Source organism: Drosophila ficusphila, unplaced genomic scaffold (assembly GCF_018152265.1).
Source record: "Drosophila ficusphila isolate 14025-0441.05 unplaced genomic scaffold, ASM1815226v1 contig_198, whole genome shotgun sequence".
Taxonomy (NCBI): Eukaryota; Metazoa; Arthropoda; class Insecta; order Diptera; family Drosophilidae; genus Drosophila; species Drosophila ficusphila.
Window position 1 is genome coordinate 4,012,759 of NW_025064092.1, and position 15,798 is coordinate 4,028,556.

The 15,798-nt window shown below is 44.5% G+C and overlaps 4 protein-coding genes across 5 annotated transcripts; 2 read left to right on the plus strand and 2 right to left on the minus strand.

Annotated features, from left to right (window-relative positions):
• Window positions 1-938: 938 nt before the first annotated feature.
• LOC108095571 (leucine-rich repeat-containing protein 58) lies at window positions 939-5,815 on the plus strand. Its single transcript, XM_017196721.2, has 3 exons — window positions 939-1,782; window positions 4,171-4,387; window positions 4,775-5,815. Exons 1-3 carry the CDS (start codon window positions 1,256-1,258, stop codon window positions 5,150-5,152), a joined length of 1,122 nt encoding a protein of 373 aa, XP_017052210.1. The 5' UTR covers window positions 939-1,255; the 3' UTR covers window positions 5,153-5,815.
• A 521-nt stretch (window positions 5,816-6,336) lies between these two features.
• On the minus strand, window positions 6,337-10,888 carry LOC108095570 (serine/threonine-protein phosphatase 4 regulatory subunit 2). Its single transcript, XM_017196720.2, has 4 exons — window positions 10,758-10,888; window positions 10,007-10,248; window positions 9,241-9,429; window positions 6,337-9,177 (listed from the first exon to the last, which is right to left on the minus strand). Exons 2-4 carry the CDS (start codon window positions 10,221-10,223, stop codon window positions 7,724-7,726), a joined length of 1,860 nt encoding a protein of 619 aa, XP_017052209.1. The 5' UTR covers window positions 10,224-10,248; window positions 10,758-10,888; the 3' UTR covers window positions 6,337-7,723.
• A 509-nt stretch (window positions 10,889-11,397) lies between these two features.
• LOC108095610 (dnaJ protein homolog 1) lies at window positions 11,398-12,862 on the plus strand. The gene is made up of 2 exons (XM_017196775.1): window positions 11,398-11,626; window positions 11,808-12,862. Exon 2 carries the CDS (start codon window positions 11,844-11,846, stop codon window positions 12,792-12,794), a length of 951 nt encoding a protein of 316 aa, XP_017052264.1. The 5' UTR covers window positions 11,398-11,626; window positions 11,808-11,843; the 3' UTR covers window positions 12,795-12,862.
• Window positions 12,863-13,030: 168 nt separating this feature from the next.
• On the minus strand, window positions 13,031-15,504 carry LOC108095609 (transcription factor grauzone). Of its 2 annotated transcripts, none has more exons than XM_017196774.1 (5): window positions 15,295-15,504; window positions 14,815-15,232; window positions 14,315-14,756; window positions 14,041-14,253; window positions 13,031-13,630 (listed from the first exon to the last, which is right to left on the minus strand). In XM_017196774.1, the coding sequence occupies exons 1-5, from the start codon at window positions 15,415-15,417 to the stop codon at window positions 13,081-13,083; spliced, it is 1,746 nt and encodes a 581-aa protein (XP_017052263.1). In that variant the 5' UTR covers window positions 15,418-15,504; the 3' UTR covers window positions 13,031-13,080. The 2 variants fall into 2 exon arrangements, with proteins under 2 accessions (XP_017052263.1, XP_017052262.1); XM_017196773.1 differs by having other exon boundaries at window positions 14,315-14,759.
• Window positions 15,505-15,798: the final 294 nt, after the last annotated feature.

Sequence of the window (15,798 nt, forward strand, 5' to 3'; positions counted from 1 at the left end):
CCAGAAGTTGAACAAATTCCGGATGGTCGGGCATTTCCCTCCCCGCCGATAAGCGATTGGTCCGCTCAAAAGCCATTCCAACTGCTTGGCCCACCCACGCGAAAGTCAGTGGTACCTTTGGCCCAGTAACAGAAACAATAACATCAGCACCTACCTAGTACCTAGTACAAACACTACCTCCCAAATCACAGCCAGAACCCGAGTCCGTGCAAGTGCTCGCATTACGCATACGCCGCGTGTGCAAAGAGCGAGCGGGTGAACACTGGGCAGGATCATATCAACAATTTACCTAGAAATTACTGTCTTTCATATAAACAATTAGTTTTAATAGGTGCATTTCATAGCTAGTGGCTTAAAGTTTGAGTGACGATTAAATTAAACCGGTTTTTAGGTTTCTTCAATAGCAGAATACTATCCATAATATTTGTATTCATTAATGTGTCATTATTGACTTCATTAATTTTTGGGAACATACAAGAAGAGGTTTCTGATAGAAGAACAACCTAATGGATCTAAGAAAACTTGTAGAATTCTGAAAGCAGTTTTTTTAATGATAATAAACATTTTTTAAAAGGTAAATGTTTATAAGTGAATTAATTTCTTGGTTAATAACCCACTTTTCCCAATTCTCTTTTATTTTTAATTTTAAAACCAGTTTGAATGTGTTTATTCAAATTTGTTGCTCTTGCTTTAAATTGAAAATGAATTAAGCATTTAAAAAATATTACTCATCCGCCTTGTTGCCTGTTTGATCTCTAGTATAATAAATATGGTATAATATTTGTTAATATATATATTAACAATATATTTTGAACCAAGGTGCGGCGAGAGCGGGAGAAACGGCCCAGTTGGCGCAATCAGAGCTCCAGCTCAGCCGAAGATCGGAATCGTTGTCGTATAGCGCTGATATATAGCCACATGCTCGTGGAGTCGCAGGTCGGCTTGGCGATCTGAAAAGCCACCGCTGGCAGGCACTTGGCATTCGCGCTGGGCGATTGGAACAGTGCGAGCGTCAAGTCGCGACGGCTTTTTAAATAATAATCATTTTTCTACCCGCTGACAGTCCCACATCTGTTTTTTGTTTTCGTTTTCGTTCGCGTTGCGTTGCGTTTGGGCTTACATTTTTTTTTTTTTTGTTTGTGAGAGAGCGTGCTGTTCGATCGATCGATCGGACCGGAGCAGTGGAGTAGTAAACAAAGCGATCGCGCCATCCAACAAAAGGATTGAAGAGAAGACAGAACAGCCAACAGCAGCCATGGAGGTCTACACGTCGGACAGTTCGGATACGGATTCGCGGGAGCAGAAGACCCTGGACTTTGGTCGGATGAGTCTGGACCTCGTTACCCTCGAGGATCATTTGGCCTCGCCGCAAAAGGCCTTGCTCAAGGCGAGCGGCGACATCGAGACCATGCTGCTCAACCACAATCGTCTGGTGGGCTTGCCCCGCCTCCTGTTGCAGTTCGCCAACTTGAAGGTGCTGGATCTGAGCTCCAATGCTATCACCACTTTGCCCGATGCCGTTTGCCAGTTGCCATTGGTGACCCTGATCGCCAAGAACAACCTGCTGACCAATGCCTCGCTGCCGAAGTCTCTGCTCTCCAAGTTGGCCAACAATAACAATACCACAAACGGTGGTGGCTCCACTCTTAAGGAACTCAACCTGAGTGGCAACCAGCTGACCCACTTTCCGGAACAGGTCACCGAGCTGCGCCACCTGAAGTATCTCTATCTGGGCGCCAACAAGATCACCAGCATCTCGAAGGACATCTGGAAGATGCAGAGGTGAGTGTTCATCGATCTTCCAGCCTCTCGATTGTTTGCTCAAGTGTTTTGTTATGTCGAACTGCGAGCAGTTTCATTGTTAAGTCCAAGCGATTTCTATCGGCTGTTATGGGTATTCCAAACTTGTTAGAATGTGAATGAACCATTATCTTTGTTGGTAGGGTTTCAGTTTAACGATTTAACCATTTGTTATGTTTTTTTTTTGTTAACCATGCCTTTTGTTTGAGTTAAATTAAGATATTTGAAAATAGTAGCTTAATATAAAATGACTCAATAGAGAAAGATTAAAAGCATACATTAAATCCTCACCCTATAACATATGATATGGTTAAATTACTCTCGATTTTCGCCACACCAAAATGATATTACGTGAAGGTCAAAATGGAAACTTGGACTGAGAAACAAATGGGCAAAACACTCGAAAGGGCGATAACTTGGAACCAAAAAAATGAATAGTATAGATAACGAGAAATTAGTAAATTATTTGATTTATGAGTGCCATTCCATTCCATTAATAATTCTGTCTGCAGCGCCATTTAAATGATAGAGGGGAGTCATTCGGTTTTACCCCGTATTAAATCTCTTCATCAGGATTTTGTATACTTATTTGCAATCAGTACTCGACATGCGATCAGTCGATCAAAAGTATACGGAGTAGCTTTGCTTTTCATAGGAAATATACCGAGGGTTCCTAAAGTTTAGCAAGGATGCGGAAAACCCCTTTTTCTTGTTTTTGATAGTGATAGTGAACTTTCCCTCTCTCTCTCCGATTTTCTCTTGCGAATCGACATTGGCCACTCGTGAAAATGAAGGAGAGGGAGGGGGCGACGGACTGGCGAGCACTGTTGCTGTTGCCATGTATAAAAGTCCAAGCACAGACGAGATCGTAATATATATATTATACTGCCGGGTAGCTGATAACGCTGGTCTGCCACTTGTCCGGCGGTTGGTTGGTTGGGCGGTCCGATGGATCGATGGATCGATGGGATCGCCAGCTCGGTCGGGTGGTTGGCTGGGTGGCTGGCGTCGTAAAAGCCAAATCTATCGAAAACACGTACTCGACTCGACCCAACCGATTTGGTCGGCCCATAAAGATACGGCCGTGTATTAATATAATAATAAACAAAGAGCAAAAAAATGGCACATAAAAAAAAATCGCACAAATACCAAATATCAGTTGAAAACAAATTAAACAATAAAGAAACTTTGTGGTCGAGTGGCTCGACAATAAAAATACCCTCTATATAAAGCGCTACTTGACTGCAAAACACTTTTGGTTGTCGTTCAGTTTTACGATTAGTATTGCAGCATCTTAAAAAATGTTGGTAAATGCACACTTTAATAAATTATTACTTAAAGTTTCGAACTAAAAATATTTTAATATTATATTTATCCCACTTGAATCAACCCTGTGTTATTGAGAATGAAACGTGCTTGAATATTTACGTAGTTAATATAAATTTCTCCTGTTCCTAGGCTTATTTGCCTTGAGAACGTATATATAGTATTAAAAGAGTGGTTCATACAGAGTTCCTTCGTTTTTAAAAGCTCTCCATAGATTTTATTGTCAAATCGAGATGGTTAAAACGTTGCTTACGACTTTATGATCCTAAGATATTTTACTTAAGAGCTCTACGCACACCGACCATAAAAATTCAAATTGGCATTAGTTATCAGAGGGCCTGGACTTTGCGATGGCTACGAGGGACTTTGTTGGTTCGCACTTAAGACCCCAAGATTTGAAGAGGACCCTAAGGCTAGAGGGTATAATGAGTTTCGAGCCATAAACCATGTCATAAGCTGTGCGCATGAACCTCTCAGCTCGGTGATTCACTGGAAGAGAATATAACCATATACACTCAACGTCGGGAGAAACAATAAAATCGGTCCAACAAAACACACAGTTAATATGTAGGTAGTATCTGGAACCGCTTGCTCCAACTGATAACTTTGAGCTATCAATAACTCTTATTCCACACTTAATATTTGAGAATGTTCTCAATAATATTTAATTAGACCAATTAGGTGAAAGCGTTCACCAATTGTAAAAAAAACAAATAACTTTTTTAGGAGTAAAAGGATTTTAAGTAAAAGGATTTTAAATTAAATTCGTAATAGCTTTCTAGATTTAGTTTTTCAATAAAACTATTACTTTATTTTGAGGTAAATCTACCTATATTTCAATTAATTATCTATACATTTTTTTGGTAACGCCCAAGTTCAAGTCTGAGTTTGAATATGTTTACATTCCAGTAGAATTACCTCTTATCTAAATACTATAATATTTTTTACAACTCAAAGGCATGTTGGGAGTTTAATGAGAAAACATACTTAATTCTTCTGTAATAGTTAAATTAATATAAAATTTCCTGTATATTTTTCCTGTAGCCTGCATGTTTTATCCTTGGGCGGCAATCTGATCAGTGAAGTGCCCGAGGCAGTGGGCTCCCTCAACCAGCTGCAGGCCCTCGTCCTTTGCGACAATCTGATCGAGAATCTGCCGACCAGCATCGCCCGATTGAAGACTCTGAAATCCCTGCTGCTCCACAAGAACCGCCTGCGGCATCTCCCCAAGGACATTGTGGCCCTAAAGAACCTGACCGAGGTAAGATTCGTTCTTCTGAGATACTACCCAAATCGAGGTTAACAAGATTTAAATAAGAGAGTGAAGTGAAAGTCACTTTTCCATGTTTTTTTTAACGAACAAAAAAAATTACCAAGGCAATATTGTCAATAGTTCATTCTCTTAGTCGTGAAATATTTTTTCTCTTCTTAAAGATTATAGCAATTAATGTGAATTAATTAGTCTTGAAAAATATGCTCTTTACAAATTTTAAATTAACGTTCCTTAAACTTAATTTATACCGCGAAAAGTAAGTAATTTATTAAGTATTCAATTAGAAATGGAAATACCTTTTACCATTAAAAAAAAACTGTACAAAAGATGTACCATTTTATAAATCTTTTCATAACCAATTCTCCTAATTTACAGCTGAGTCTGCGCGACAATCCGCTGGTGGTGCGGTTCGTGCAGGAAATGGCCTTGAAGCCGCCCACCCTGCTGGAGCTGGCCGGTCGGACGGTGAAGGCCAGTGGCCAGCGGCCGGGACCCTACGACATCCCACGGACACTGGCCGAGTATCTGAACAACGCCAACTGCTGTGTAAATCCGAACTGCAAGGGCGTCTTCTTCGACAATCGGGTGGAGCACATCAAGTTCGTGGACTTTTGCGGCAAGTACCGGGTGCCATTGCTGCAGTACCTCTGCTCCTCGAAGTGCATCGAACCGGAGCAGCCGGCGCGTGGATCAGCCGCTCCGGCGGCGAGCGCCAGCAGTGGGTTCATGATGCGCAAGGTGCTGCTGGGCTAGCCGCCGCCCAGTACGGCGCCCGCCCACTCCGGCTCCTGGTCGCATCATCCGGGGCATCGAACGATCCGGGTCCGATCCGATCCTGGTACCGGAGCGGACACAGACACGAGATCGATATCGGATTAGGAATCGCGGGAGCGGAACGGAAACGGAAACGGAAAGAAAACAGAAGAGGTAGCGGCAACAATGATGGCGACGGATCCACGCGTTCCGAGGAGCCGAGGTGTCCGGCAGCCACGAATCCGCTCACCGCTCGCCGGGATTCCCATTGGCTTCACACACACACCCACACACACACACACACACACAACCGTTATCAAATCCAATTTGAACTAGTTTTCTAAGTGATTACGACCTGTTTGCTGGCTCGTCTTGCGTGCCATTTAGCTCTCTTTCTGTTTGTTTGTTTGTTCGCTTGTTGTTATCCACACTTACACAATCTATACCAAAGAAACACGGCTGGCTTTCACTGGGCAGAAGGATTTGAGTGGCTTGCTGAGCATTTGGCGATTATAATCGTTGATATGGCAGATTGCACTGGTTACTCAACTTGTCATCCAAAAAGAGAATAAGTTCTTCTGGTTATGTAATATTTAGTATGTATGTCCTCAAGATCTTGCAACGATTGAACTCCAAATATACTTGTCCCGAACCTTTACAGTCTTTTAGGTATTGTAGCGTATTATTGTAATAGAAGACTTTTCGAAGCCCTACATTCTATAAGTTATAGAAATCCGAGTCATACATTTTTATAAAATAGCTTTACACACCCAGGTATGTAAAAGTTTGATTTTCTACATGGTCTAGTTAAAATAGTTTCGTGAACCGTAGTTCAAATACTTATTATACATAATTTAATTTATTTCGATTCTTGTCGCTTTAAAAAATGCAAATACTTTCTAATTTTCAAACCTTAGATTAAACAACAAATTTTAAAAGTAAAAAAAAAATTGAAATGAAGTCGATGCAGAATAAAATAAACAAAGTCTGAGATTTCATGAACGACAACAGATCCTAACATTGCAAATAAAAATGGTTTTAAAATCATAAACATATTTAAAGTTAAAGAAAGTGAATCAAATGAGTAAAAATACGAACTTTCCTATTATTCCAGGATTCTATTTATATTTATATGGTAGTTTAAACTCCCCACAGACCCGTTTAGGAATAACACCAACAAAATATTTGTATGGATAGTGTTTATTGTGTTTATTCGCTCAAATCTGGCCAAAGTTCGCACCAGGGACAGCATCTACTACTAGTTTATTTAAAAAAAATGGTACACAGAGGCGGGCTGGGACCCTTGGACTGGTCCTTTATAAGGGATTTGTCTATAAAGTATAAATACAAAACTAGAGGGTGGACACAGAGACACAGAGACAGAGGGACGGGTCACAGATTAAAAAAAAAAAAACAGGAAACTTTTAACAGATTTTAGCATAGGGGCGTCCAAACGATGCTTTAAAACGAGCACAACATAAATAGTACAAAAGGAGAACATTAGCACGCACAGGTAACAAAACAGTTTTCCTTTTCTTTTTTCTGCACAGGAAAAATTGGTAACGTTTGATAATAAAAAATACAAAAAATTAAATAATATAAGATTTTAGAATGCCGTTCTGCATGTCACACTTTATACTCTATTATAGGATAAAAAAATTGCTTTAATCTTAAAATTATTTTACAACACAATTTTGCATTGAACGATACATAATGTTCACTAGTCAAACGACTTGCAGAGAATGATAATTTTTATGAAAGCTCTAACCAAATTTTTAAAGTGGATGTCTGCCATCAATGCGACTACAAAATTGATTTGGAATTTTGTAGAACTCCAAATGGCGCATTGACAAAAAAGGTAAAACTAAAAATGTTTTGTAACTTTGTAACTGTGCATAAAGACGCTTTCCTATTAGCAAGAGCAATTACAAGAAGAAAGTAAGCTTATATACCCTTGCAGTTAAAACTTCAGTCTATAATGAATTTTCAAAATTTGTTAGTCCGATGCTTACTACGCCAGCAAAAGAGTGTACTCTTATGAAACTATTTAAGTTAAAGTTTCCATTAATTTTTAAATTTCTTCTATGGCAGCTATATAACTTTTATCGTAACTAATTTTTAAATGACAAGGTAAATGCATAAATGTTTTACAGCATCGAAGTTATGACGATTTTTCTATTAATTGTCCTTAATTTTTCCGATTGTTCCTATCGATTATATGTACGTATCTTTATGGGTTCGGAGTTGACTCCTTTACTGCACTGTAAACTTATGACTGAAATAATAATGATCTCGGCAAGGGTATAATAAGCATAAGAGCTCGATGGGCAATAAGCATGGACACCCCTGATCTAGTACTTTAGCTTGTCTGGCCTGCGACTTACGGCTACAAAAACGGAGCTGCTACCGCGCTTCTTTCTCCAGGATCGCATGGATCCGTAATTCTTCCCTAGAGGCCGCGCGGAGCAGGATTACATCTGCATTATGGGGAATGCGGCGCTTGTCTTACAATTCTAATTATATTGAGTAGTAGTTGAATGTAGTTGTTTTCGCCGCTTGAATGGGCACGGCCTACTGGTCCATCACCTCTTGGCTGGTGTCATCGACCTCCATGGCGGCCGGTTCATCCTTGGCAGCCTCTTCGGTGGCCATTTCGGCGGTTTGACCGCTTTCGGCCATGACCACCTCCTCAACGGCGGCTGACGGTGAAACGCGGGCCTCCTCCTCGGCCGGGGTGTCCTCCATCGGCTGGTCGTTGAGAGCCAGAGACGGCGGAGTTACCGCTGCCAATGGCGATGCCTGCGAGTCTTCTGTGTTCTCGGCAGGCGGCGTCTCGGCAGCCGAATCAGCGGCGCCCAATGGAGATTGCGGTGTGCCGGCGGCGGCACGTTCTTCAACAGAAGGGCTGGAAGCTTCCCCATCCTGCGAGTCTTCGACCGGTTCCTTGGCTGCTTCAGAGACAGCTGAATCTTCGTCGTGCTTTTTCTTATCGGCTTTTGTCTCTGCTGCCGGCTCGACATCCTCTTCCTTTTTTTCCGGCTGCGGCTTTTCTGCCGGCTCTTTTTCAGTCTTTTCGTGTTGGCTCTCCTTGGTCTCGGGCTTGGCCTCTTCCTTGGCCTCAGACTTGGTCTTCGGTATCGATTCGGCGGGAGCTGTTTCCTTTTCAGCGGACTCCTCTGCTGCTGGTGCAGAGTTAGTCTCTGTCTCAGCAGTTTCCTTTTCGTTTTCCTTTTCCGCTGCAACCGGAGCTGGTTTATCCACATCCGTCTCCTTTTCTGGCTTGACCTTGGCCGGCTTTTCCTTTTCATCTTCGGTTGGAAGCGTGGCCTTGTCTTCAGCCGGCTTTTCCTCCGGTTGTTCGTCCTTTTTGCCAGACTTATCGGTCTTCTCGGCCTCCTGCTCTTTGACGGTCTCCGGCTCCGGCCGCTCGGCCTCCTCCTTTTTGTCTTCCTCCCCTTCCTTCTTGGCAGCTGGTTCCTTCTCAGCTTCTGGGGATTTACTCAGTGGTGGCTCCTCGGCCTCCTCATCCGCAGAGGTTGGAGAACTCTCCTCCTGCTCGCTCTGCTTCTTGCTGCCGTTGACGGCGTGCTTGGTGGTCTTGGCCTCTGGCTCAGCATCCACCTCCTCGTCGGGCTCCTCGATCTCGGGAGCCTCTTGTGGGGAATCAGTCTCATCGTTGTCGTTCTTTTCCTCGTCTTTTTTGGCCTTGACGGCCACTTCCGGCTCAGCGGGCACTTCATCGGTCGCCTCAGAGCGCTCATCGCCGTCGATCTCAAGCTTGGCCTTCTTGGCTTTCGGCATGACATGATCGTCCGATCGCGGGCAGCTCGCCTTTTGGGCACCGGCTGCCGATCCCGAACTGGGAGTGGTTCCCTCTTCGGCGTTGCCATTGTTAAATAGGGCTTCGTTCTCCATTTCAATGTCGATGTTGACTTCCAACGAGAGATCGCCGTTGACCACCGAGTCCAGTGAGTCGCCGTTCTCGCTTTCAGTGCGCCTGCGTCCCGGATCAATGGTGCTAACCACTGTAAAGGATTCGGATACCAAAGATGAGCTAATTCTTTACTAAGCTTTATGTTAGGACTTACCCAAAATGTTCTTCTCTAGGGCACGCATGAACTTGTCGATGCGCGAATACTGCTTTCGGGGGTCAATGAGCAGTTCGCACAAACGCTGTACGGTGAACGGAGCTGCGTTAAAGAGATCGAGCCGCTCGAGGAGCGAAGACTTCATGGTCTCGAAGTTGAAGGGATCCACATTTGGGTAGTTGGGGATCTCTGCAACGCAAAAAAACGGACAACCAGGAACGACCGGGAAGTGAAATAAATTGCAAATCGCGACGTTCAGGATAAAAAGACGTTTAGTGAATAGAGTGAAACCAGTGGGTATGATTTTGAAAGCACACATAATTGTTAAGATCAGAATGGTCCCCATAGTAGGTAACCAACTTATTTGAAAATTTAAAAATAAAAATCGAAAAATAACCAAATAATGCATTAAACTTTCCGTTTCTTACGTTTTCAAATAATAAATCTAAGAAACAGAAAATAAAAATAAGATAGTTTTTTTCAAGTTTTTTTTGTTAACCTTTTCAAAAATATTTATTACCAACTATGGGACCGCCAAAAAAGGACGTGAAAAAAATAAAATTGCATTAAAGAATAAAGTAAATTCTTCGCTGCACAAGCAATAAGACAAACAAAAACAAACTCATAAGCACAAAACAGATGAAATTTCAGTAATAAGTTTATACAATGAAATCTTTCGAATACGATATTAAGAAGTTTAGATGTTATAACTGTTAACTCATGACAGTTCTCTGGGGAATCGGTCATGGAAAGACTTAACACTCACCCTCTAGACGCGGCGAGTCGTCGTTAAAATTCTTAATCACGCTGAGCAGCTTTTCGCGAAACAGATACTTCAGGCTGGACCACTTAAAGATGGTATCGCCGGTTTTGGCCACGTACTGTATGTAGTCCTCCAGCTCCTTGGGGATCTCCTTTTGCTTCAGGCGCGTGAAGCGCTCGAGGATTTGCAGGATTTCGTCGCTGTTCTCCATGGTGACCATTTAGGCTATCGCTGAGCGGGGAAAACTGAGTGGAAAAGCGGAGAAGAGATATTAAAAACCGGCCGGCAAGTGATGAAAATTTTCCTTCTCAAGGTAGACACACAAAAATCGAGAGAGTGAGAGCGACCGAGAAATTCGCCAAATGCAACTGTGTGCAGGTATGCGCAGCCAACATTGACATGAAGCATCTTGCATCTGTCATCTCTCTCTTTTCCTCTCGCTCGCCCTCACTCTTTCGGGGGAGGATTTGCAGGAAAACTAGTTATGCTGCACACACACTGGCTCAAATTGGCGAATTCGCAAATGCTCCTCTCCCCGTTTGCGTATGTGTGTGTTAACGGCTGCAACTCTTGTTGCCAGGCCAATGTTGCCGTTGTTGTAGCTGTCTGCGCCAGACGACCAAAAAACTAGAAAAAATATTCGAGACGCCTTGCGAATTACCAATGCAAACCGGCCCGCTGGATATTCGCACATTTCAACTGAGATCTTTGACCACCCCGTGGGTCAGTTCCACCTCCCAATCCTTCCACTAACCTGCACTAGCTGTGCTACTGCTTTCTATCACAACTACGCCTTTTAATAACACTTAAATTCGGTAATAATTGGAGCGCTGTTTCTTGTGGATTATTTTCGCAAAAGCAAAAGTGACCGTTTAACACCGCAAAGGCGCTAAGGGTGTGCGCTAGTCGATTTGCTCTTCCTTCCAGGGCAATCGATAGTTTTAGAGTGAACGTAGTACGGTACTGAACGCGGCGGTAAATTTGAAAAGTATTCAAAAGTCAAAAGCAATAAGGAAACCATATAATGAATACTTTATAAACTTTAACAAATAAAGCAGAATATCAATAATATCAAATCACAGAAACACGTAATAGAAACAACAGTCGGAGAAATAATAAAAAGTTAATATAAAAATGTTTATAAATGCTTTAATACTTTCATGCATTTACCCTCAATCATTAACTATTTGTTACGATAATAAATAGATCTAAAAAAGAGGTTCCTATATAGATCGGACTAAGTGTTTTCTGGGTAAGAATTGAGTTGAAATCCTTTTTTGTGGAGATGAGATCACTTGGTATCCGTTTGGACTATTTTGATATTTCAAATTAGTGGTCAATGGATATACAAGTATTGTCATCTTAGTGTCTCACAGAGTCCCCTTTCATAAAGTTGGCAAGTAAGCTGAATAAAAACAGTAAATTGAGTCTCCCCACATACCCCTTAAATACACACCAAATCCAAGTGTGAAGCTAATAAGTGTACAAGTCATGCGGCGATCTACAACCGAAAGTTAGCCGGCGCTCCAAATTAAGAGATCATTTCCTTTTAAAAAAATTAACTTTACTAGGGATTACCCAGTAATCGCATACAAATTTTAACTTGGAGAGAGCTTTTTTGAGGTAAATACAATCTCACAAACGACGTTTAAGAAACAATTGTATACCAATTCACTCATTTTTAATAATACTTTAATCCAAAACGTTTACCTTGAAACATTTCTATTTAAGTTTTAAAGGAGGGGCACTCACATCATCGTATAGTTATGTTTATAAGACTTGCAGTATCCCAACTTTTCCGTAGCCCACAGATACATAGGTAAAGGGAAGGAAAGGAGTCATGGGAAAGAACTTCTACGAGATACTGGGAATCGGTCGCAATGCCAGCGACGATGAGATCAAGAAGGCGTATCGCAAGTTGGCGCTGCGCTACCATCCGGACAAGAACAAGAACGTCCAGGCCGAGGAGCGGTTCAAGGAGGTGGCCGAGGCGTACGAGGTGCTGTCGGACAAGAAGAAGCGCGACCTGTACGACCAGTTCGGCGAGGAGGGTCTGCGACGTGGCCCAGCGGACCAGCGGAGCGATGCCGCCGAGAGTTTCGGCTACCAATTCCACGGCGATCCGCGCGCCACCTTTGCCCAGTTCTTTGGCTCCAGCGATCCGTTCTCCATGTTCTTCGAGGACATGAAACACATCTTCATGCCCGACGACGACGACTTTCCGTCGGGCAGGGACAGACGGCCACAGGATCCGCCCATCGAGCACGAGCTGTACGTTGGACTGGAGGACATCGCCAGTGGGTGCACCAAGCGCATGAAGATCTCCCGGCTGGCGGTCTCGCCCAACGGCCTGGCGGTCCGCGAGGACAAGGTGCTCATCATCGAGATACGTCCGGGCTGGAAGTCCGGCACCAAAATCACCTTTCGCAAGGAGGGCGACCAGCTGCCCAATCGCGTGCCCGCCGATCTCGTCTTTATCATCCGGGACAAGCCGCATTCGGTCTTCCGTCGCGACGGCAGCGACCTGCTCTACACGGCCCACATCACGCTGAAGCAGGCGCTGTGCGGACACCACCTGGTCGTGCCGACGCTGCAGGGCGAACCACTGACGCTCTCCACCCACGGCGAGGTGATCCATCCGCACTCCACGCGTCGCTTGCCGGGCCACGGACTGCCCTCTCCCAAGGACCAGTCGCATCGCGGCGCCATCGTGATCAGCTTCGCCATTAAGTTTCCGGAAACGATACCCAAGCAGCTGACCTCCTCGCTGGCCCGCCTCTTGCCCAACTGATCCGATTTGCCAAACGCGGCCACAACATTGAGATTGGTTAAAGTGTAGAATAAATTATCGAATGGGGATACGGGTGTCCTTTTGCTTATAATACAGATGTTGGAAAAGGGGTTACTATCTGCAATACAGTAGTTTAAATCATTGATCAAATACACAAGTCATAACTGAAGTCCCAGAAAACCTTCCACTCCGAGATGAACAGCTCCAACACATAATCCACGAAAGAAACACTCAAGTATAGATAATTATATGTATAATGATTAAACACATGTGCCCGCGATCAGGATTAAACATCGGTGGATCCCGGCTTGAACTGGGGATTGTGCGATCGCGCCATTTTGGCGCGCAGCCACTCGTCCGCGTGCCGCTGCTTGATGTGGACGTACATGTTGGACCGGGAGCGGCATTCCTTCGGACAGTGCGGGCAATTGTACAGTTGCAGGCCGGTGTGGATGGCCATGTGCTCGTCCAGGTTGCGCTGCTGCTTGAAGCTCTTCTCGCAGAACGTGCACTGCAGATTGGTGGTCAGCTTGTGGGCGTACTTCACATGGCCGCGGAGCGCTGTCCGCGATGTGCAGGTCTTGCCGCAGTGCGGACAGACGGTGTCCGTGCTGTCGTGCGTGAAGCGGTGCAGCCGCAGGCTGTGCTCGTTCTTTAGCCACACCCCGCACACCGGACACTCCACCGCCGGCGCCACCACGCCCTGGTGCTCCAGCAAGTGGCGCTCGAAGGAGGGCTTAAACTTGAACTTCTTGCCGCAGATGTCGCAGACGTGACGATGCAGGTCCTCGTGGATGGATTGGATGTGCCGGCGGAGTCTGTGTATATTGGCGAAGCTAAAAAGAAGCAAAAAGAAAGCAGCTATATTTTTAATCGCTACCATATTATATTCAGTTTCAAATTCGAATTCTAGTTCATTATCATACATGCCATTCGATTTGTTTATTGTAGAAATACTGATCGAAGGTACGTTTTCAAAAATCTAGATAAAAAATAATGTCTTTGAATTCGACATTTTATAAAAAGAAAAATAAATTCTTGGGCATAACGAATTTCCAATTGACAAGATTTATATATATATCTATCTCGCTCTATCTCGAGTTTATAGATTCATATACTAAAGTTCTAATTGTAAGTAGTTTATGAGCTTCAGTAATCGATGCTGGCTTCCTTAACTGCTCGGTAATTAACTTATAACTAAAAAAGCTAGTTATTCAATTTAAAGAGAGACTTTTTGCGTCCTCACCTTTTGCAGCAGATCTCGCAGGTGTGTTCCAGCTGGTCGGTGTCGTGCTTGGCCAGGTGATTGGTCATCCGCCTCTCGCTGCTAAAGGTTCGCTCGCACTTGGTACAGGGAAACTTCAGCACCTTGCCGATCTGGGCGACCTTGTTATGCACCGTCTCAATGTGGGTGGCCAGGTAGTCCTGCGAGTTGAGCGACTTTTGGCAAATGGTGCAACTTTCGGGGGTAAAAATCTGTAGAACAGAAATGGCTTCTCTTTTTCGTTCGGCGGACTCACGTGAAGAGCTTGGGATTGACATGCTTGCGGATGTGGTCCATCAGCTTGGAAGCCCGCGTGAAGATCTTGCCGCAGCACTTGATGTAATACTCGCGCTGGTGCACCTCCAGGAAGTGTGTTTTGAGCTCGGATAGATACGGTGCGCTGAATTCGCACAGATCGCAGTTTGCACTCATGTAGCTGGCGATGGCCTCCTCGTAGCGCTTGGCCAGCTGGGCGCGCGAGCAGCCCTTGGGTTTGCGCTCAAGCACGGCCTGCAGTTCGGTCTCCTGCACCTCCGTGGGTGCTCGCTGGCCACCTGGCTTCCTGCGTGGCCGCTTGTTGCCATCGTCGTGTAAATCAGCGAGTTTCCGCTGCAAGGAAAGTGGACCCTGATCCCTGGAGCGCGCCACTGATTTTCGCTTGGACTTTGTCTTGGTTTGCAGCCGGACCAGGGGTTCATCTTCTAGGGAGCAGGAAATTAGTTACTGTAGATCGTGGTAAAACAAAGAGATAACCACCATCCGAGGAGTTTTCGTCGAGCTGAAGCTCGGGTGCCTCCGGTTCGCTTTCACCAGCCTGCAAGCTGGGTTTTTCGTCCTCCGCCTCGGACCCGCAGGGCAGCCGCTCTTTAACCTGCTCCCTGACCTCCACACTGTCTACATTCACGTCCAGAACGCTGCCCAGCACGCTCAGGTTGTGCAGGTCCAGCGGCTTTTCGTCCATGTCGCCCGCAGCCAGCGGCAGCTCGTCGATATTAACGTCCACGTCTACGCCGCTCGTCCACTTCATTCCCGCGCAGTCGACATCCACGGGGAGGAACTCCTTATTCAGCGAGCACTGTTTCTGCTCCACCAGCTGCCAGAAGGCGTTGAAGTCCTCCAGGTGCTCGCAGCAATCGGTGCACACGCTCGTCGAGATATCATCGTCCGGCAGAATCTATATATGCAGTCTGTTGGCTGAGTTGGTTCTTTGTGGGCCACTATTGATGATGCACTTACCTCCAGCTGCAGGAATTTGGCGATCATCTTGACCAGGCGCGTCTCTGCAAGCGTATCGTCCGTCTCAAAAAGAAATACAGCACTCCCTGGACTCAGGCAGCGCAGGCACAGGCGACAGATCATGTTATTTCGATGGAATCACAACGAAAACCAAGTAAATGCAGTTTTAATTTTGCAATTTTGTAAACAACATAATTAGGGATGTCATTAAAATTAGGGATGGCAAAAGTCTCCATCAGGTGGGCTTTCAGCAGGGTGGCAACGCAAGATAAAGTTGTAGCTCAATAACGGTCAGTAATGCATTTAGAGAATTTATTATCTTAAATTCATCAATTCTAAATACGGTTATGAAGCAAAATAAAAATAAAAAGGTAAAATTGTGCTTTATGGGCTTTTGGGAAATAAATTATTAAGAGCTACCTTGGGACCTAAACATTAAGAAAAAACTGGTGGAAAGCGTGATTTCTAATTATTTATTTGTTTAAATAGCAATAATCTCTGCCG